The sequence below is a fragment of the Lepidochelys kempii genome, chromosome 19 (genome assembly GCF_965140285.1).
Source record: "Lepidochelys kempii isolate rLepKem1 chromosome 19, rLepKem1.hap1, whole genome shotgun sequence".
NCBI classification, from domain to species: domain Eukaryota; kingdom Metazoa; phylum Chordata; order Testudines; family Cheloniidae; genus Lepidochelys; species Lepidochelys kempii.
Window position 1 is genome coordinate 5,701,590 of NC_136398.1, and position 16,889 is coordinate 5,718,478.

Consider the following 16,889-nt stretch of genomic DNA (forward strand, 5'->3'; position numbering starts at 1 on the left):
TTCCAGAAGCTGCAGATGAGGCCTGCGGGGTAGCCCTCGCTCGTCCACGCAGCTTTCTCTACCGGCTTGTGGGAGAGGGATGCAAGCTTCAGTGGAAGCTCTGCATTGTGAGCCGTATCCCAAGCCCACTGAGGTCCAGATGGGCTTGGGATCCAGGCCGGCGACTGCTCCCTGTGATGGATGTTCTGTGCGCCGGGGAGCCAGCTGCTTGGAGTCAGAACATGATGCTGCTCATGGGAAGATTTGTTTGATTTGAGCCCTCTGTGGCTGTGCCAGGCCCACTCCCCCAAACCTGCACGTCCAAACACGTCCTCACCATGTTTCCAGTGGCCTGGCACACCTGTCCCGTTCCACGTCACGTGCGGCTGTCGCCATTCTCATCCTTCTCTTTGTTTTCAGCCTGTGCAGTAAGTACTAAGGTTGGGTCTGGGGCTTAGAGTCCTGCTGTGTTGCAAACTCCCGTTGTCCCTTAGCACCTCCACCTTCTTCCCCCTCCCCGATTCCGATGAGGGTTTTGTCTTACAAGCAAACCCTAGACATGAGCCTTTCTGAGATTCTGCTCACTTGGCCTTCATGGGCTCTCCCCCTCTGCTTTCCTCTCGCTCCAAACCTTGCTGAATTGAGGCCGGGCTCACTTCCCCTCCGTATTTGTCTTTACTACCCCATCCACCCTTTGGGCACCACTGGATTTTATGAGGATGTCACTGCAGTCTGGAAACCCACCACAGCAAGGACAATTCCAGACATCGTCCACATCATGAATTATAAAGGGAATCCTGCAAAAAGGCCGCCATTAGGCATAGGCAGTGCCTGGCAATGTTGGGCCCTGGCTTCTTAAGGGCTACCGCAGTACAAATGATGATGAATAGTAAAACCAGGCCCTGATTCTCCTCTTGTGTGCGCTGGGGGGAACTCGGCTGACTTCAGCAGCTGATTTACCCCTGTGTCAGAGACAAGAATCAGACTACTTGTCTTCGCCCTCCATTGTCTGCCAACACCCTCTCTGGAATGTGTTTCCTTATTGATTTGTGTCTCTTTTCTAACCCTCGTTTTGACCCTTATTAATTTTCCATCTCCGTCGCAGCAAACATAAGTCTCTTTTGCTGTATTTTCTCATTTGTCCATGGCCATCGGGATTGTGTGGGTGAGCTAACTGCTGCGGCTCTCCAGCCACAAGGGGTGAGCACAAACATTGTTTTGGTGTAGGTCCTACATAAATGAGGTCTGTTTTTAATACATACCTTCCGCAGAGGGGCATATTTAAAAAACAACCACAAAAGGGGTGAGAATTTGGAAGATATTCTAATGGAGGGAAATTAGGGCCTGGCCCACCCAAATAATGAATTGCCAAAGGGTCTCTTTCCCCCTCGGCAGGCTGGGCAGAGTTTAGCCATCAGCACATGGTGTTGGTTTATCTAGTCCTCTGCTGAGAGCCTGACCCGGCTTCTTAGTCCAGGGTGAGAGGTGGGAAGGTGGAGACAAGCGAATCAGCTGGGTATTATTGTAGGCTGCAAGGCCCTGATTGAGTGAGGCAGTGGTGAAGGTGACTTTCCCCATTGGATGTGCTTCAGGGCATCGGCGGGGCTGGTGTCCCTACTGATAGCTTGGAGTTAGCTCAATGCCACTGCTTCCCCAGGCCGCTTTGCAGTGACACGCGACACCTCAGTACATCCAAGACACAAGGATCTTCCCTGACTCGTAGGGGCAGTGCCCTCGGGGCTCGGCTCGCTATCTCAGCGAAGCCTTGTGCCGAAAGCCCTGCCAGAAGCAGGGGTTTGTCTGTCTCCTCCCCTCCCTGCTGTCTCCAGTCTATCTTCATTTCATACCAGGTGGTTTCTCTTCCAGCTCCCATGTGCTCTGTCTGTGTCTCTCCACCCTCCACCCCATCCTGTGTCCCCTCCCCATTGGTGCTCTCTTTGCTGCCAAAAAAATGTTTCAACTAAAATACCCAGACGCCCGTCCCCTGTTAGATAATCGGGGCAATCATTCCTTCCGTTCAGCGCATACAGGCGCTGGGCTTTTCGCACCATAAACCATCTGCATTCACAAAGGGCCCTTACCCAGAGCAGCACTGAAGGACGGGGCTTTTAGCCCATTAAAGTCAACAGGACTTAAGCGCTTGCTGAAGTGTTTTCCTGAATCACGCACGCACACACACGTTGCACCAGCCACTGGAGTCTGCACCCTAGCTGCAAAGTTTGCAACAAGGATCTGACTTCCCTGCCCAACTCCAGGCTCTTTGGATCCAGGGATTCTCACTTGTGCAAGGCGCTCGTGGTGCCGTTGTGGCCGGGGCCAGCTTCAGGCGAGCCCCATTCACGAGCCCCCAACACCAGGGCAAAGCCTGAGCTCTTCCCTTGGGCAAACTCCACGTGGCTTTACTGGAGAGGGCCAGAGCAAGGAGCTCGGGGTCTGGCCCGATCCAGTAGGAAGAAGCTGCATGTGCCCCTCCAGGTGCCCGGCGGCAGCTCCCCCTCCCCAGGCTAATGCCGGCTGTCCTTCCTCCCCGCCACTCCGCAGCAACAAAATGGGCATCAAGGACCGCATCCGCCTGAACAACTCACAGAGGCAGGGCAGCCGGGGAAAGCAGCACCTGGCCCCGCCCATGCGCCGCTCCCCCAGCACCGAGAACGTGCAGGAGGCCTCCAGCCCCACCAAGGTGCAGAAGAGCTGGAGCTTCAATGACCGCACCAGGTTCCGGGCATCGCTGAGGCTCAAACCTCGGCCACCAGTGGAGGGTAAGTCCCATTTCCCCCGCCCCCCATTTCTGTTTTGCACCCAAGTCTTTCGAATGTGAGTTGCCCTTCAGAATGGACCCCCCACTGCCCTCCATGGGCAGTTGTGTAGCTAGTGCGCAGGAGTGGCAGCCAGGACGCCAGGCTTCTTGGCCACTGACTCGCTGTGCAAGGAAAGTCACCTGCCACTCTATGCCTCAGTTTCCCCCTCTGTGGCTTGGGGATGGGCCTACCCAAGAGGGGGATGGGGAGCCTGTGAAGACGCTGACATGCTGGAAGGTCATTGGTTGGGAGGCGCTAGAGAGGAGCCTGGTGGTAAATGCCACAGGACCCGCGGCTGAACCACGTAGAACCCGTGTTATTCATGGTGAACCAAAGGAGACCTTGAACCCAGACCCGTGCATGGGCGGAGAGAGGACTGGGGTGAAGATTGCTCTAAGGGAGATTTGCACCCCGTGAAACACACCTGAATTGGGAAGGGGGAAGCATCCCCAGCCCTTTATGGGAAGTCCCTGTTTTCTGTCCTCAGTTGACGGCCTGGTGGAGGAGAGCACCGAGGAGAAGGGCTACCAGTGTGACTTGACCTTCGAGGACATCATGCCAGCTGTGAAAACGCTCATTCGGGCTGTCAGGTGAGTCCAGCTCGCCAGCCATCCCTGCGCCCACCCGCCCACCGGTACCAGTTCTCAGCCTGTGGCAGGGAGCAGGCCTGGCAATCGTTGGCCACCTCCATCCTGCGGGAGGTTTGGGTTGGGGCCTCTCCCAGGCAGCTGCCCCTGGGTGGGCTCTCGGAGATTCTTCATTAGGGTTTTGGCTGCCGCGGCAGGAGAACTCGTGCCTGTCTGGCTGTTAACCTCCATAGGTCTCGGGCTGGTCAGGGTAGCCAGCGAGTGGGGAGGGTGACGGGAGGAGAGCAGGCGAGCTCTGTGCCCAGCCTCTGAGGCCGTGCTAACAATTTGCCCTGAAACCCTCAAACGATAGAGTGGCCTGTTCCACAGTTCATGCACCAGCCCTCGGCAGCATCCAGCTCTTCGCGCTCCATCCTAGGCCCCTTTTGAGCCAGATGCTGGGAATTTTGAGCCAGGGTGGCGTTCTTTTTCACGTATCCAGTGTGTGCCAACAGCAAATGGCATTTCCCCTTGTCTCCGTGCCAGCCTGACTGTTGCTCCTTCCAAGCCTCAGAGGGTCCAGGGTCTGGCGGGGAGGGGCAGGCTGAGGTTCTTGTCAAGGTGGGCTCTTGCCATCCTTGGAACTCCCTGCACCTGTGTGCCAGAGCCGTGCATGCCGAGGGCTGGCCAGTCTCGCCCCCTCTTTCTGTTTCATTGATTTGCCAACAGGTTTGTTCCCCGATAAGGGACCCTGACACAAATGACTGGCTCTGCTAAGCAGGCGCGTTCTGGCTTCAGCGTAGCCACCTGAGCCCGGGGAGCTGAGCTCTGCAGCACCCAGGATCGAAAGGAGCAGGCGGACGGGGAGCAGGGTGGGTGGAGACGCTGGTTTGGTTGCAGAAGCTTTCCTGCTTTTATGTGCCTGGGTTCATTCTTTTTCTGGTCTTAAAACCCACATGCACGTGCCGTACTGCAGACACAAGCCAGGCCTCCCTGGCCGCTCCCCACCCATCTGAAGAGGCCGCCCTGAATAGAGCCATTGTTAACGGCCATGCCGCTGGAACAGGGACCTTGCGATCTCTAGCCACCTCTTCTGGCTGGGTTGAGGCACCGAGGCTGTAGCAATGCTGTTGTAGCATGGTGGGGGAGACTGGGAGAAAGGGTGGGGGAAGATATGTGGAAATACCCCCCCCCCATACAACACATTGGCTCTCTAACGGGGAGGTGACGTGGGGCATTAACAGGAGTGAAGTAGATGCTGTGAGCCCAGAACACATCCTTAATGATGGGAGCAGAGGGCTGGGCACCTGGATTCTATTGCCAACTCTGGAAGGAGAGTGAGGTCTAGGGTTAGAGCGGGGAGGAGGCTGGGAGTCAGGACTCCTGGGTTCTATCATGGATGCGAACAGTTGCGGGTGCAATTCTCTCTGCATTTTTCAAGACCAGCTGCTGTGACCTGACCATTGCAATAGTTCTTTGCACCCACAGACCGGACACTTACCTGCCGGCTGACAGTTCTTGTGCATGCAGTTTGCTGGCACTGAACGGGGGGCAGCTTTGGAGAAATCTTACCCTGGCCTTCTCCCTTTTCCCGAGTTAGCAGCAGGCTCTCCTCCATGCTGTGACATGTCCTAGCCCTGGCCAGTCCAGCAGCGTATGCATGCCTTCCTGCAGCGCCGGCCTTTGATCCTGCAGCGTATGCATATCTAACATCGCCAGCTAATTGAAGCCACTTAACACAAGCTGGAAGAGCGCAAGCCCGAGGTTCCCAAGTGGCTTGTGCTAGCTCACGATGCCTGTTTGCACAAGAGATGCTCCCCCACCCCATCCTTCCGTCTGCGGAGTTATGAAATTCTCTATCACAGCCCTGCTAATGAGCCCTCTCCGCCAGCATCTCTCCCTCCGCTGCGTTAGCAGCATTGCGGCTAGTCGTTTGACAAGGAGCCGGTGACTGACGAGCCAGGGTTCAGGGAGCCAGTTAGAGGCTGGGTTATTCTCTTCTCCTCTGCTTCCTTCCCAGAGCAGGTTTCACTGTCATGGAAAACAGGCAGGCAGGTTATTTCCCACGGCAAGAGAAGAGCGGCCCAGGGTGCCAAGATCCGGTAACTGCTCTCAACATCTTGCAAAGCCCAGAGAGATCGTCTCCCCTTCTCTCCCAACACTTGCAGTGTGCCTGTTTGTTCCCAGGCTCTGAAAAGAGTGCAGCTGGGACAGACACGGCTAGCCGCACACTGCACCTCTGGGCGTCAGGGGTGCAATCGTGTCACTTCAAAGAGTGTAACTTGCACCCTGAGAGAGCTGGAAGAGATGACAGACCATTCTGTGGTCATGGTCTCCAAGGGGAAAGCCCTTGTGCCAAGAGGTCGCTCTTACACTGAAGATGGTAAACCCTGGAGTCATCCAGACTTCCAGTGGTGGGGAGTTCCACTGTCCCATCTCTGGGGACCATGGCTTAAAGAGGGCGCTGGGGCCTTGTTTGACCTCAGCTGTCCTGGTGGGTCCTAGGGCCTCTGAGATAGCTGGGCCATGACCCGCGTCAAGTCTGTTGCTCAGACCCGTCCCCACCCCACCCCTCTCTCAGGCAACCCCTTGTGTCCCGGCAGGATCCTGAAGTTCCTGGTTGCGAAGAGGAAGTTCAAGGAGACCCTGCGGCCCTACGACGTCAAGGACGTCATCGAGCAGTACTCAGCCGGCCACCTCGACATGCTGGGCCGCATCAAGAGCCTCCAGTCACGGTGAGCTGGCTCCCGCTGCCCAGCCCACAGGGGCCTGTCCCATAGCTGCTTCCGCAGCCCCTGGCCAGGCGGGACGCGGAGCCGCATAATTCAATAGCTGACGTCATGCATGCTGGGCGAGTGACTCTGTGACCCTGCCACGCACCCAGGGCAGGGCAGGTGCAGAGAAGAGGTTTGACTCTGCTCCCAGCCTGGCCCAAAGGCCGCTGGCTGTCAGTGAACTTTGGATTTAGCCCTTAGGCGCAGCCGTTGAAAGGTATGTGCATTGTGACGTAGGCAGGTAGGAGCCAAGATCCCATTGACAGCCCATGGGATTGAGGTGCCTTGGTCCCTAAATCATTTTGAAAGTGAGGCTTGGGTGCCTAAGTAACTTCGGCATCACAGTGCCGGGCACAGCAGAGCCGAAACACCATTAAAAATCTGGGCCTTCACCCTTTAGCGTAACCAGCAGAGGCTGGCGCTTTGAGACGCGACGCGCCCGAACCCCACTGAAGGCCGAGAAGGGTCAGTGCTTTCCCGGAGGAGGTGGCCCATCCGGGGAGCCAACGACAGCTGGACAAGGGTCAGATTCGCATCGCGTGCCCTTCTCTGAGAGTATCCCGAGCACAAGGGTGTATCCCGAGGTGACTGAGTTCAGGAGAACACTTGGTGTTTGAGTCCGAACGGAAAATGCCTCTTGCCGGCGCGGTTCGCTTTGGGGCCGCCCAGACGGAATGGGTGCCATCTTGCAGGGACGAACCCAGCCAGCCCGGTGAGGCAGGCAACGCCTTGGGTCCAGCAGGAGATAGCAAGTGGGTGGGGGACGGGCAAGCCCAGAAAATCGCAGGGGAGGGTGACAGGGTGAAGGGGAGTCGTTCACATTGGGCTTAGAAGTGGGCAAGCGAAAGTGCGGCTTGTACAATAAGAATTGTGCTTCCGACATTGCTCCCCCCTGTATCCCTAAACCCCAACACAGACACCCCTAAACCCAGACACTGACCCCCCTTGTACCCCTGAACCCTGACAGTGACCTCTTGAACCCCTAAACCCCAGTGCAGACATCCCTAAACCCAGACACTGACCCCCTTTCTACCCTAGACCCCCAACGCAGACACCCCTAAACCCAAAGATTGACACCCCCCTTGTACCCCTAAACCCCAACATAGACACCCCTAAACCCTAACACTGACCTCTTCTACCCTAAACCCCAAGGCAGACACTCCTAAACCCAAACATTGACCCCTCCCTTGTACCCCTAAACTCCAACACTGACCCCCTAAACCCTGACATTGACCCCCTTCTATCATAAACCCCAGTGCAGACATCCCTAAACCCTGACACCGACCCCATAAACCCTGACTGTGACCCCCTTCTCCCCTAAACCCAGACATTGACCCCCTAAACCCAGACATTGACCCCCTTGCATCCCTAAACCCCAACATATACACCCCTAAACCCTGACATTGAAACCCCCCTGTACCCCTAAACACTGACACCAAAACCCAATACTGGCCTCCCCTTCCACACTGAGCCCCTACCCTGACCCCCCCCCTTCTGCCACCCTACACTGATACCCCTTCTACCTCTAAAACCCCAACTACCCCTACCCCCAAAAAAGGATAAAATCAAAACCAAACCCTTTGCTTTAAGCAGAATTTTGACCCCAAAAAGGGAGACGTGCCAGAGACTCCAGGGATCCCACTATTGCTATTGATTTTGCAAGGAAGGTACCCAGATGCTGTGGTGATGGGCAGCAGGATAAAACCCTAAAACAGAGAGGTGGTGGCCCCTTAAATGGCTTGAAATTATTCGTTTGGCCCTCGGGCTGAAAAGGTGCGTCCCCCCCCAACCTGTAGTGACAGGGAGTAGGAGGCCAGGCAGCCCAGACCCTCCAAGGTACCTACCGGCCAAACTCCCGTTGATTTCTGGGTCTTCCTTCTCTGAGCCTGATTCTCTCTGGCAATAAGGCCCCTTTCATTCTGAGCTCCCGCTTTCCCCCTCGTCCTGTCTTCTCACCCATAGCGTGGACCAGATCGTGGGAAGGGGAGCCATTGCGGTCGATAAGAAGACCCGGGAGAAGGGAGAAAAGTCCCTGGAGGTCGACCTGGTGGACGAGCTTAGCATGATGGGCCGAGTGGTCAAAGTGGAGAAACAAGTAAGGCTGAGGTCGGGGGGCACGTGCAGCACCGTGCATGCTCCCGAACATGCGGCCCGGCCCCTACGCTTGCCATGCCCGTATGTGTGTGTGTCAGCCGGAGAGAAACCAGCTGGCTGCCTGTCCGACCATCCACGTCCTGGGGTTGTTACAGTTGATTTGTAAAGAGAAGATAGACCATAGGTCATGTTACTTTCTTTTTCTTTTTCTTTTTCTTTAGCAGTCTAGAGGTTAGAGAGGGGAGCTGGGAGCCTGAACTCCTGGGTTCTATTCCCACCTCCGGGAGGTGAGTGGGGTCTAATGGACAAAGGAGAGGACTGGGAGTTCAGTTCATCATGTTAGTAAAATTCTTTCACATGTGACTTGACCAGGATTTGGACCCAACTGGCTAGAAGTGAAAAACTACTGCACCCTCCCGCCCTCTCTTCTGCTCCACCATGCAACCTGGTCCCCCCTTAATCTGGGGAGCCCCTGCTTCCCCACACGCTGAATCCCCATTCCAATTATATCAGGCCTGGCTCAATCCCCCTCCTCTTCTTCCCCGTCCCCTCCAGGTACAATCCATAGAGCACAAGCTGGACTTGTTACTGGGCCTCTATTCCCAGTGCCTGCGGAAAGGCTCCATGAACTCCTTTACCCTGGCCGCCACGCAGATCCCCAGCTTTGACCCGGACATCACCTCCGACTACCACAGCCCCGTAGAGCACGAGGACATCTCAGTGTCCGCGCAGACCTTAAACATCTCCAGGTCGGCCAGCACCAACATGGACTGAGAGGGGTTCCCAGCACAAGTGGGGCAGAGCTGGGGGACCGGTCCTGAGCCTGGTGGTGAACATTCTTGTAGACAGACACACTGATAGCTAGCAGGCAAGAAGACCAAGCCGTGAACCCAGCCAGGTTCTGGGCTGGGGACCACGGGGCCTCATCTAACCTGTCCTGATGCACTATGAGCCTCACCTTGATTTTACTTGAACAAGTCTTCCTTCTGACCGTGCACAAGCCGGAATTATTAAGCAACTAGTATTCAGCACCAGGGAGCCAGCTGGGGCTGGGACCCCTGGGGATGCAGCCGAGAGAGAGTTTCTTAAAGCATTAAACCTACAAAACCAACGAGAGAACGCCTGGTATCTAAGAAGCTCTTTTATTTATAGGATCAGCCTCTCTAGACTTTGTCCTCTGCAGGCTGTCTTTTCTGCAGAGGAAATCCCCCTCTCCCGGCACATCCCTGGTTGGGGTGGTGCCGCCCCAGTGCAGCGGGAGGGCGAGTTGGCCAGGGATGCAATGGGTCAGTGCGCCTTGTCACTCGGTCTTTTTTCTGGGCGCCTCTCCGGGAACCGTCCTTGGAATGAGCTTTGACACAGGGTATGGAATGACCGAGAGCGTCTCAACTCCAAGGTTGGCAGTTCTGACCTCTTCACCAACGTACGCGGCATCCCTGAGGGTCTACGCCGTTGCCCCTCCCGGGAGCCGGAGCAGGGTGCTTACTAACAGCTATGCAAGGCTTTGTAACCCTTTACCATCCAGTGCTACACAAGGGGCATTGTGACTTGATTGAATGTGCTTTCTTCTGGACCGAGGAAATCGCTGGGGAATGGCCAAGTTTTGCCTCCCTCCCGGGTTTCCTATCTCCCAGCGAGCAGGGGCTCCGATTCCTGCAGCCATGACGGTAACTCAGTAAGCCCAGTGGAACCATCTGCGGAGCAGTGTGCGTGCACGGAGGGCCGCGTGTATGCCGCAGTGTTTCAATATGCAACCCTCGATCCCGACAGGAGAGGCGGACGAGTAGCCCGTCGGCCTAAGCAATAGGTGTTTGCCCTGCGCCCTGGGGCCGGATCCTGGGCTGCTCGAGTCAGTGGGGTTTCACGGGGCGAACGCTGCTCCTTTGAAGCCTGGCGGACAGACTCGGATGGACTTTGGATCAGGCCCTTGACTTGAAAGGGGGTAACTGGCCCGTTGGACCAAATGCAGCCCTGTTGCATGAGTCTGTGGAGTTAACAGCAGGCCTGGATCTGGTCCATTGCACCTGGCTGTTGGTGGGGGGGGGGTGGTGCATAGGTGGGTGTCGGCACAGCCAGGAGGAGGGTAAGGATGCTGTAGCTTCATGTTAGCTCTTCTTTCCCCCCTCCACGTCTAGTCTGCCCAGCTCAGGCAGCCCGCCTTGCCCACTGTGGCTTCCGTACGTCTCCTTGTGGCACGGAAGGCAGCAGTAGCTTAGGGTACCCAATATCTCCAGACCTCGTTTTCCCAGAGGTGGTTCCCCAACTGGATCGCTTCTCTCCTCTGCCCCCTTCTACAGCCTAACCCATCAGCTGGGCACGGGGCTTCACTTGGGGACCTGCTGTCCTTAGTCAACCAGCTTAAGTGTCTCTCAGCACGCTGGGGCTTTGCCCATAGATCCTACCCTCCACCCTGTCCCCCATTGGTAGCCCATTCATTTCAAACCCTGGTCCCTGGTCCCCCAGGGGCTCCATAAAGGAGTTCACTACTGGATGGGGGCCTTAGCCCCCACTCTGGCTCCTGAAAGAGCCCTGATTTCCCTTGCACATCCTCTGTGGTCAGGAATATTCAGTATCCATTGGAGCTGACTGGGTCAGGCCTGGAGTCAGAACCCCTTCCCCGGCCTGTTTTCTAGTGGGGGTGTGACTGAAATCCAGCAGGAACAGGCTCTGGCATAAGAGGGATTTTTTTGGCCCGGAGATTTCAGTGTCATCAAATCCATCTAGGAACTGATTTGGCTTTGAACCTGGAGCCCTCTTCCCAGTCCAAACCCCACCGGTTTCCCAGACCTGCTGGTGCTCCCATGGGGGTGGCTGGGGCTGGGGCGGAGGCCGGAGAGGTGCGGGGGGGGGGTAATAGACTTCCCATAACACAGGATCTCTGCCTGGAAGGAGAGGTGGGATGCGTTTCTCGTGCCTGCGCGTTACCCCTCCTGTGCAGTTAAATGTCTTCCAGGGTCACCGGGCACGTTGTCCCCCTGCCCCTCGGTCCAAGGCAAACCCCTGCAGAGCTGGGCAGCGCTTCCCCTCCCTGCAGTTAAATTACATCAGGCACCAGCCTTCTGTGGGGGCCAAGAGCAGCTCTTGAATTTCGACATGAAGAGTTTGCATCCTCCCTCTCCCCCCCTCCCCGAGAGGCTGCCAAGGGGCAGCTCTGGCCTGCAAGGAGGCTAGAACAAGGGGTGGCTCTTGGGAATGGCTGGGCAATTGTCCAGCCTGCAAGTGCTTCAGCTGAGAGCCTGGCTCTGGAATGCACCCTCCTGCACAGGCATGCTGCTGTGCCATTCCCTGGCAAAGCGGGGGCCTCGCCGGACCCTGGCCCCACCAATGCCTCCTTTCACCACCCCTGGGGGCTCCCTGACCTTCACAGCCCCTCTTGTAATGGTGGGGGCGTAGGTCAGGTCAAAAGGACCTCCCTCTCCCTTCGCCCGCCCCAGCGGGTATCTAAAGGGTGGCGGGGGACGTGAGTAGAGTAACCTGTCCCCACACCTTCCAGCTCCCAGCCAGCTCCCCGGATCTACCGGCGTCGGGGTGGGAGAGACGCCTGCTGCAGGGCCGTGCACCGGAGCTCAGGCATGGGGGGCTCCCTCCCCGTTCAGCTGAGTCCCACTTGCATTTCGTGCCTAGGTAGTGCATGCCGTCCGCCCCCACGGAGACCCCTGCCCAGAGCCGGTCTCATCCCAACCTGCTTGCATGCTCTAGCATGTCTCCTGACTTGTGCAGCGAGACCCTCCACCCCGTGCCCATGCCCCGATCGCGGCGCCTATCGCGCTGCGGCGTAGGAGGGCACACGCCGGCCCCCTTGCCTGGGCAGACGTGTCTCGTGTCTGTACGGGGTGGGGATGCGGTCGGGCGGGGTCAAGGCTTCGGCCAAAGGAGAAGAAGTAGGAAACCCCTCCAGGCGCTTCCCAGCAACCCTTGTTTCCGAGATGAAGATAGTTACCTCACTTTACTAACTTATTAACTTATTTGTTTCATTAAAGTTTTACGTAGACAGCTGCTTGCCTGCCTCCTTCTTCCTCTTCAATCCCTCCACAGGGGTGCTCCGGGCCAGAAGGGGCCGGGGGTGGACTCCCCTCAGTCGCTTCTTCGTTGCCCCCAGTAGGTGGCGCCCCAGACCCACGGCAGAGTCACTGCGGCCCTATACTGCTTTTGGACAGAGTGAAGAGGGCAACATTGCGGGGTCCCAGGCCAGCTCCACCCCGCCCCCGCAGGGTGTTGGTCACTCAGCCCAAAGGAAGTCACAGGTAGCCTGAACCGCCAGAGAATCAGGCCCCCGGTCTTGAGCTACTCCCAGCCCCCGTCACCACGGTAAGCGTTGTATTTATTAGATAACGGCCCCTTGCACCTGGGGTGCTGAAAGCCCTTTGCTGACGCTGATTTAACCACCCAAGCCCCCTCCCCTGTGGGGCAGCAGGACCCTGAGCTACAGATGGGGAAACAGAGGCATGGAGAGTAACTCACCCAAAGTCACACGAGAAAGCCCTAGAACAGAGCCCAGAAGTCCTGAAAAAAGAACAGGAGGACTTGTGGCACCTTAGAGACGAACAAAATTATTAGACCATAAACTTTCGTGAGCTACAGCCCACTTCATCGGATGCATGAAGTCCTGTCTCTCCGTTCCCTGCTCTGGTAGGCCACCCTTTCTCCCTTGGGGTGACGCACCTGGGGGGCGGCCGGGCGCGCCATCAGGGTATTTCTAGCACGGGGAGGAGACACGGAGCCAGCCACGCCCGCAGGGGGGACAATCCCCATTCCTGGGATTGGGACATGGACACCATTGGCTCTGTGGTGGGGAGCAGCACCTGGCGGAGGAGCCCCATCTTGTTTAACAAGCCCCTGCCCTGCCAGAAGCCCGGGGCTGTTGCAAAGAAGCACGTCCCCCTGGTGCAGCGCACGGAGGGCTCCAGACCCATAGCCCAGGGCTCGCCGCGGGGTGAGCGACTAGCCACAAGGGAGCTGCGCTGGGCTGAGGAATCTCAAGAATGTGAACCCCGCCTCCCTCCACCAAGGAGGCCAGGTGCAAAGGCACCTGGACCAATTCTCCCCACCCCATCCCGGTATCCGCACCTTCCCAGCATCCCCTGCTGCAGTCCCTGGGCACTTGGCATTCCTTGACTGCCCGAGGGCGCCGTCTGCGTCTCAAGTAGATGGCTCACCCGAGCGCCACCTCTTCTCTGGCTTGCCCTGGCACATAATGCCCTGCTTGCCTGGCGCTGCTGAGCAGGGGTCGGGGCCACTCATCCCACCGGAGAGGGTGTTGCACAAGTACCAGGCTGGCCTGTGCCCCCCGGGGCGGGGGGAGGCACCTTTGCTCGGGCTGCTGGCAAGTTCGATCTGCCCATCGGGTCTTTGGGGAACGGCCAGCGACGGCTGGGAGAGTGAGGAGAGCGTGGGCCTGCTGCAGGCTGGGGTATGCAGCCTCCTGCCTGGAGCCTGCCTGGGTGCGAATCGCTGGCTATGGTTCAGGGAGGGAGCGGAGGATACTTGGGAACTGGGGTGAGGGAAGAAGCAGGAGCCTGCACAACCTGCTTCCCCCAGAGCACAACACCGCCCGACGGCCCTGCACAAGGTCACAAGGTCACGTGTGCAACGCTCCACCATGCAAGTGAGCAGTGCACGGTCAGGTGGAACGCGCGTCCTCGCACCTCCCTGTTGGCCCATGCAACACCCAGCAACGCAACGCACTGCTACACAATGCAACACCCAGCAACGCCGCACCGAGCAACGCAACGCACTGCTACACAATGCAACGCCCAGCAACGCCGCACCGAGCAACGCAACGCACTGCCACACAATGCAACCCCCAGCAACGCCGCACCGAGCAACGCAACGCTACACAATGCAACCCCCAGCAACGCCGCACCGAGCAACGCAACGCACTGCCACACAATGCAACCCCCAGCAACGCCGCACCGAGCAACGCAACGCACTGCTACACAATGCAACGCCCAGCAACGCCGCACCGAGCAACGCAACGCTACACAATGCAACCCCCAGCAACGCCGCACCGAGCAACGCAACGCACTGCCACACAATGCAACCCCCAGCAACGCCGCACCGAGCAACGCAACGCACTGCTACACAATGCAACGCCCAGCAACGCCGCACCGAGCAACGCAACGCACTGCCACACAATGCAACACCCAGCAACGCCGCACCGAGCAACGCAACGCTACACAATGCAACCCCCAGCAACGCCGCACTGAGCAACGCAACGCACTGCCACACAATGCAACCCCCAGCAACGCCGCACCGAGCAACGCAACGCACTGCCACACAATGCAACCCCCAGCAACGCCGCACCGAGCAACGCAACGCAATGCTACACAATGCAACGCCCAGCAACGCCGCACCGAGCAACGCAACGCACTGCCACACAATGCAACCCCCAGCAACGCCGCACCGAGCAACGCAACGCACTGCCACACAATGCAACACCCAGCAACGCCGCACCGAGCAACGCAACGCACTGCTACACAATGCAACGCCCAGCAACGCCGCACCGAGCAACGCAACGCACTGCTACACAATGCAACGCCCAGCAACGCCGCACCGAGCAACGCAACGCACTGCTACACAATGCAACTCCCAGTAACGCCGCACCGAGCAACGCAATGCTACACAATGCAACACCCAGCAACGCCGCACCGAGCAACGCAACGCTACACAATGCAACACCCAGCAACGCCGCACCCAGCAACGCAACGCACTGCTACACAATGCAACACCCAGCAACGCCGCACCCAGCAACGCACTGCTACACAATGCAACACCCAGCAACGCCGCACCGAGCAACGCAACGCTACACAATGCAACACCCAGCAACGCCGCACCGAGCAACGCAACGCACTGCCACACAATGCAACGCCCAGCAACGCCGCACCGAGCAACGCAACGCACTGCCACACAATGCAACGCCCAGCAATGCCGCACCGAGCAACGCAACGCACTGCCACACAATGCAACCCCCAGCAACGCCGCACCGAGCAACGCAACGCACTGCCACACAATGCAACCCCCAGCAACGCCGCACCGAGCAACGCAACGCACTGCCACACAATGCAACGCCCAGCAACGCCGCACCGAGCAACGCAACGCACTGCTACACAATGCAACGCCCAGCAACGCCGCACCGAGCAACGCAACGCACTGCTACACAATGCAACGCCCAGCAACGCCGCACCGAGCAACGCAACGCACTGCTACACAATGCAACTCCCAGTAACGCCGCACCGAGCAACGCAATGCTACACAATGCAACACCCAGCAACGCCGCACCGAGCAACGCAATGCTACACAATGCAACACCCAGCAACGCCGCACCGAGCAACGCAACGCTACACAATGCAACACCCAGCAACGCCGCACCCAGCAACGCAACGCACTGCTACACAATGCAACACCCAGCAACGCCGCACCCAGCAACGCACTGCTACACAATGCAACACCCAGCAACGCCGCACCGAGCAACGCAACGCTACACAATGCAACACCCAGCAACGTCGCACCGAGCAACGCAACGCACTGCTACACAATGCAACGCCCAGCAACGCCGCACCGAGCAACGCAACGCACTGCCACACAATGCAACGCCCAGCAACGCCGCACCGAGCAACGCAACGCTACACAATGCAACACCCAGCAACGTCGCACCGAGCAACGCAACGCACTGCTACACAATGCAACGCCCAGCAACGCCGCACCGAGCAACGCAACGCACTGCCACACAATGCAACGCCCAGCAACGCCGCACCGAGCAACGCAACGCACTGCCACACAATGCAACGCCCAGCAACGCCGCACCGAGCAACGCAACGCACTGCCACACAATGCAACGCCCAGCAACGCCGCACCGAGCAACGCAACGCACTGCCACACAATGCAACGCCCAGCAACGCCGCACCGAGCAACGCAACGCACTGCCACACAATGCAACGCCCAGCAACGCCGCACCGAGCAACGCAACGCACTGCCACACAATGCAACGCCCAGCAACGCCGCACCGAGCAACGCAACGCACTGCCACACAATGCAACGCCCAGCAACGCCGCACCGAGCAACGCAACGCACTGCCACACAATGCAACGCCCAGCAACGCCGCACCGAGCAACGCAACGCACTGCTACACAATGCAACGCCCAGCAACGCCGCACCGAGCAACGCAACGCTACACAATGCAACGCCCAGCAACGCCGCACCCAGCAACGCAACGCTACACAATGCAACGCCCAGCAACGCCGCACCCAGCAACGCAACGCACTGCTACACAATGCAACACCCAGCAACGCCGCACCGAGCAACGCACTGCTACACAATGCAACACCCAGCAACGCCGCACCGAGCAACGCAACGCACTGCTACACAATGCAACGCCCAGCAACGCCGCACCGAGCAACGCAACGCACTGCTACACAATGCAACTCCCAGCAACGCCGCACCGAGCAACGCAACGCAACGCTACACAATGCAACGCCCAGCAACGCCGCACCGAGCAACGCAACGCACCGCCACACAATGCAACGCCCAGCAACGCCGCACCGAGCAACGCAACGCACTGCTACACAATGCAACGCCCAGCAACGCCGCACCGAGCAACGCAACGCTACACAATGCAACGCCCAGCAACGCCGCACCGAGCAAGGCAACGCACTGCTACACAATGCAACGCCGCACCGAGC

At 58.3% G+C, this 16,889-nt stretch overlaps 1 protein-coding gene across 2 annotated transcripts in view; it reads left to right on the forward strand.

The window, feature by feature from the left end:
• Positions 1 to 12,198, forward strand: part of KCNQ4 (potassium voltage-gated channel subfamily Q member 4) — an 83,214-nt gene extending 71,016 nt beyond the window's left edge. For both annotated transcript variants that reach the window (XM_073317574.2, XM_073317575.2), the window contains exons 10-14: positions 2,521 to 2,738; positions 3,265 to 3,367; positions 5,947 to 6,078; positions 8,080 to 8,212; positions 8,767 to 12,198. In XM_073317574.2, the coding sequence (XP_073173675.1) occupies positions 2,521 to 2,738; positions 3,265 to 3,367; positions 5,947 to 6,078; positions 8,080 to 8,212; positions 8,767 to 8,985 (805 nt within the window). In that variant the 3' untranslated portion in view covers positions 8,986 to 12,198. The remainder of the gene's footprint in view (positions 1 to 2,520; positions 2,739 to 3,264; positions 3,368 to 5,946; positions 6,079 to 8,079; positions 8,213 to 8,766) is intronic.
• Positions 12,199 to 16,889: the final 4,691 nt, after the last annotated feature.